The 4820-nt window shown below is 43.9% G+C and overlaps 1 protein-coding gene across 1 annotated transcript in view; it reads left to right on the forward strand.

The window, feature by feature from the left end:
* Positions 1–4451, forward strand: part of LOC111965932 (ADP-ribose glycohydrolase MACROD1) — a 14171-nt gene extending 9720 nt beyond the window's left edge. The window contains exons 3-5 of the mRNA XM_070444273.1: positions 237–310; positions 1657–1738; positions 3713–4451. Of these exons, the coding sequence (XP_070300374.1) occupies positions 237–310; positions 1657–1738; positions 3713–3738 (182 nt within the window). The 3' untranslated portion in view covers positions 3739–4451. The remainder of the gene's footprint in view (positions 1–236; positions 311–1656; positions 1739–3712) is intronic.
* The last annotated feature ends 369 nt before the right edge of the window (positions 4452–4820 follow it).

The following is a 4820-nucleotide window of genomic DNA, read 5'->3' on the forward strand; positions in this document are numbered from 1 at the left end:
ACACAGTGCTCTTGGCCACCCATAACACAGTGCTCTTGGCCACCCATAACACAGTGCTCTTGGCCACCCATAACACAGTGCTCTTGGCCACCCATAACACAGTGCTCTTGGCCACCCAAAACACAGTGCTCTTGGCCACCCATAACACAGTGCTCTTGGCCACCCATAACACAGTGCTCTTGGCCACCTGCACACCACAGTAATTGCTGTGTGTTTGTGTCTGTGTTTGTGTCTAGGATACCCACCTGAGCAGGCTGTGCACGTCGCGTTGGAGACTGTCAGGAAGTACCTGGATGAACACCATGAGAAGGTGTGTGTGCTCTTGTTTGTGTGTGTGTCTAATTATTATTTTCTTTCCTTTCCTTCTGGTATTCTGTCTCACAGCTGTTGTTTTTGGTTTTCTGGAGAGAGTCAGGAGAGGGCGGACTGCGACAACACACACACACACACACACACACACACACACACACACACACACACACACACACACTCGTGGCTAAGGCTGTGTTTTAATTGGCTCCTGACGGGCTTAGAGGACTAATACACACCTTTTCCTGACAGAAGAGAGAAGAGGAATAGATGACTGGAGGGAAGTTAGTCTGTTGCCTGTCTGTTATCTTTACTATCTTCTTCTTCATCATTCACTCCTTCCTCCTCTACTCTTCCTCCAGTGTACACTATTTTTGTGATCAATTATTTATAACTTTTTTTAGTTATACAAGTTGACACAACAGCATGAGATATGTACATATTAAACCAAAACAAAAAGGAAGTTCCTAATTTAATAGTACTAAAAATATCCTATTTTGACCTCCAGATTCTGATGTATTGTCAATCTTCCTCTGCACTCTCCCAGCGTCCATAGTTCTGACTGTTTTTACCTGATGCCAATAACATCTGCTTCCTACCAAACCCTATGATATATACACTGTATAGATAATGATAGCTTCTGCTGGATCTGTGGCCTAATTGTAGTGGAGTGAACCAGCATCCAGCTCTGCTCCAGTCCAAACARGGACTTAATGGCAGTGTGTTCATTGAGTAATGAGGATGTGAAGTGATGGGAGGGCCCACTGCCTGCCGCAGGGTACCTGGCTTATAGAGGTCACTGCTGGTTATTATTAACAGTGTTCTGATATCGTAGAGATCTTTTCTCTGGGCTGATGAAGACATAGTCCGGACATACAGCTGTTATATTACAACTAGTTTTCTATGAAAATGCTTTGTTCTCAGTATTTAGCATCGCTTCTGAAGATCAACTTTATTCTACAGTTATACCAGCGGTAGACAACATCCGGCCCGTAAGCACATTCAATCTTTTTTTGTTGTTGAGGGGGTAATTATTATTTTGGGTTATAAAAAAAACCTCCAGGCCACTGTTGAAAGTCTAAAACTTGATAGAAAGTAGGTAGAAATACTAATGGACTTATACCTTTTCAGATAACTGCTCTTTTTCTGACCAACAAATTGTTCCAAAAAGAAAATCTCTGCTGCCCTCCTGAATTTTAAAATCCTGCTGTGGCCCTCGAGACAAAATTATGGTCTTCCACTTATTTATATGGATGTTTGGTGTGTGTGTGTGTGTGTGTGTGTGTGTGTGTGTGTGTGTGTGTGTGTGTGTGTGTGTGTGTGTGTGTGTGTGTGTGTGTCATAAAGCTGGACAGAGTGATCTTCTGTGTGTTCCTGCCCACTGATAAGGAGCTGTACCTGAAAAACCTCCCTCTCTACTTCCCTTCTGGTGAGTCAACACATACACAGTGGCACCATACATATCCTACACAGCCAAATCATCACCTCTGACTCATTTGACACCAGTGGGAGTAGCTAGTAGTTAACACTGGTTTGCTCTGGTAACACCACTCCATGTAAAACGACTTGTCATGGTGGCTCCATATCTGGAGCTACGGTACTGACAGGCCTCTTAGCCAATCATCTCTCTTTACCCCTTATCTTTGTACCCGCCCTTAGCCTGCTGATCAGAGTGCCCTGTTCGAACACAGGTAACACGCATGGTGTGGAGTAGAGATGTGTCATGTGTGTCGCTAGCTGTAGCTATGGCAACGATGGTAGTTTTGCTATCAAGGGTCTGACAGTGATTGAACTGATCGTGCTGTGGTGTTTGTGGAACCCTTCTGTAGTTTCCTAACTCCTAACCTAGACCCTTTCCTAACCAACTGACAATGTAGCAGACTGTACAAATTGTGCTGTGCTAGTATCATAGAAGAAGTCTAACCAAGGATCCCCATAGGTTAAGGCTAGCCTTGAGGTGAATGTTCGCTGTTCAAACTGACTGTGTGGAATATTGTACTAGTCTTTTCCTGTGAGAGATGTATGGTGTGATCCTGGTTGAATGACTGTGGTAACCCTCTCAGCCCTACTTGTGTTGACAGATACTGTTCTCACAGTACATTATGTATATTACACTGAACTAAAATAGAAACGCAACAATTTCAAACATTTTACTGAGTTAWGGTTCATATAAGGAAATCAGTCAATTTAAATAAATAAATTACGCCCTAWTCTATGGATTTCACATGACTGGGAATACAGATATGCATCTGTTGGTCACGGTTACCTTAAAAACAGTAGGGGTGTGGATCAGAAATCCAGTCAGTATCTGGTGTGACCTCCATTGGCCTCGACACGTCTCCTTCTCATAGAGTTGATCAGGCTGTTGATTGTGGCCTGTAGAATGTTATCCGACTCCTCTTCAATAGCTGTGCGAAGTTGCTGGATATTGGCGGGAACTGGAACATGCTGTCATACACGTCGATCCAGAGCATCCCAAACYMGCTGAATGGGTGACATGTCTGGTGATTATGCAGGCCATGGAAGAACTGGGACATTTTCATCTTCCAGGAATTGTGGGCAGATCCTTGTGAAATGGGGCCMTGCATTATCATGCTGAAACATGAGGTGATGGCYGCGGATGAATGGCACGACAATGGTCCTCAGGATCTCGTCACGGTATCTCTGTGCATTRAAATTGCCATCGATAAAATGCTATTTTATATGTTGTCCGTAGCTCATGCCTGCTCATAATATTACCCCACCGCCACCATGGGGCACTGTGATCACTACGTGGACATCAGCAAGCTGCTCGTCCACGACGCCATCTGACCAGTACAGTTGAAACCGGGATTCATCCGTGAAGAGCACACTTCTCCAGRGTGCCAGTGGTCATCGTAGGTGAGCATTTGCCCACTGAAGTCGGTTACAGCACCGAACTGCAGTCAGGTCAAGACCCTGTTGAGGACAACGAGCATGCAGATGAGSTTCCACGAGTCGGTTTCTGACAGTTTTTGCAGAAATTCTTCAGTTGTGCAAAACCCACAGTTTCATCAGCCCAAGGTGCACCTGTGTAATGATCATGCTGTTTAATCAGCTTCTTGATATGCCACACCTGTCAGGTGGATGGATTATCTTGGGTGGATGGATTATCTTGGCAAAGGAGAAAGACTCACTAACAGAGATATAAACAACTGTGTACAAAAGTTGAAAGAAATCAGCTTTTTGTGTGAATGGAACATTTCTGGGATCTTTTACTTCAGCTCATGAAACATGAGACCAACAATTTACATGTGGCATTTATATTTTTGTTCAGTGTGTGTATATATATATATATAATGTCTTACAACATGTTATGTTATATCCAGTCATGGCTACTGAATTTCACAGGTTTCTGATGCACCTTGTTCTGTCTTTCCCTTAGGCTCACCTGTGAAGAGTAAACTCTGAAAGAGTGACGTGTGGAGTTGTGCAATAATGCTGCTCACCACATGCAATATCCTCCTCATCTTCCTCCTCCTCCTTTCCACCCACCGGCTCTGCACTAGAGAAGACCTGGGTGCATATCTTAACACTGGATGAATGTCTAGAGCTGAATAAACTGCTTRATTATCAATGAACCTCAGGCTTCTGACCAAACTCATCTGACCAGCTGTTTGTACATGTTTGAATAATGAGATGTTGAGGGACTTTGTGTGTGTCCACAAGAATAGTAAACAAACAACAATTTGACCATCTGGGGACATTTTGTTAGTCCCCACAGGGTCAAATGCTACTTCTAGGGGGTTTAGGGTTAGTTTTAGGGTTAAGGTTAGGTTTTGGGAAAATAGGTTTTTGAATGAGACTGAATTGTTTGTCCCCACAAGGTTAGCTGTACTAGAGTGTGTGTGTGGAGAAGAAGAAGCTAATTAAAAGAGATCACAGAGGATTACGTGTTGGCATTTTGGGGGATTGGATTGGATTCACTGAGTTTGTCAGGTGGGACCGCTCCCAGTGAGTCCTTTCGTCTTTAGTGTGCGTACGTGCGTTTGAGTGTGTACGTTTGTGTGTCTGACTGAGTGCGACTGCCTACCTGAAAATGTGTGTGTTGTCATTCTCAGGCAGACCAGGTGGTGGTTTGTTTGAAAWTAAATGACAGTTTGTTCCTGTCACCCCACCCTGTGCTCCCGCTTTCATGTTTAGACAACTTTCTTTATTGATTTTCACAACAGCACAAAAATAAATAAGCAATGCTGACAAGAAGCCCCAGCTATCATTACAACTCTCCTAATGTCACTAGCTGTCTGAATATTTATTTTAGCTAAGGAAGAGGTGGAGATGGAGGTACGGAAAAGACAGAAGAATTGGGGAGTGAGGGATCGAGGGGGGGGGGAAGAGGTAACTGGAAGGAGGGGAGAAGAGAGAGAGATACATTTTTTATAAGCAGATAGACTGAGACGACGAGGTTGAGAGAGACAGGGATAAAAAGAGTGAGACTCATTATCCCCAACCGAATGCTTGCTTAGGAGCCCTTCCCAAATGATGCAGAGTAA

The sequence above is a fragment of the Salvelinus sp. IW2-2015 genome, linkage group LG6.2, assembly GCF_002910315.2.
Source record: "Salvelinus sp. IW2-2015 linkage group LG6.2, ASM291031v2, whole genome shotgun sequence".
Classification (NCBI taxonomy): domain Eukaryota; kingdom Metazoa; phylum Chordata; class Actinopteri; order Salmoniformes; family Salmonidae; genus Salvelinus; species Salvelinus sp. IW2-2015.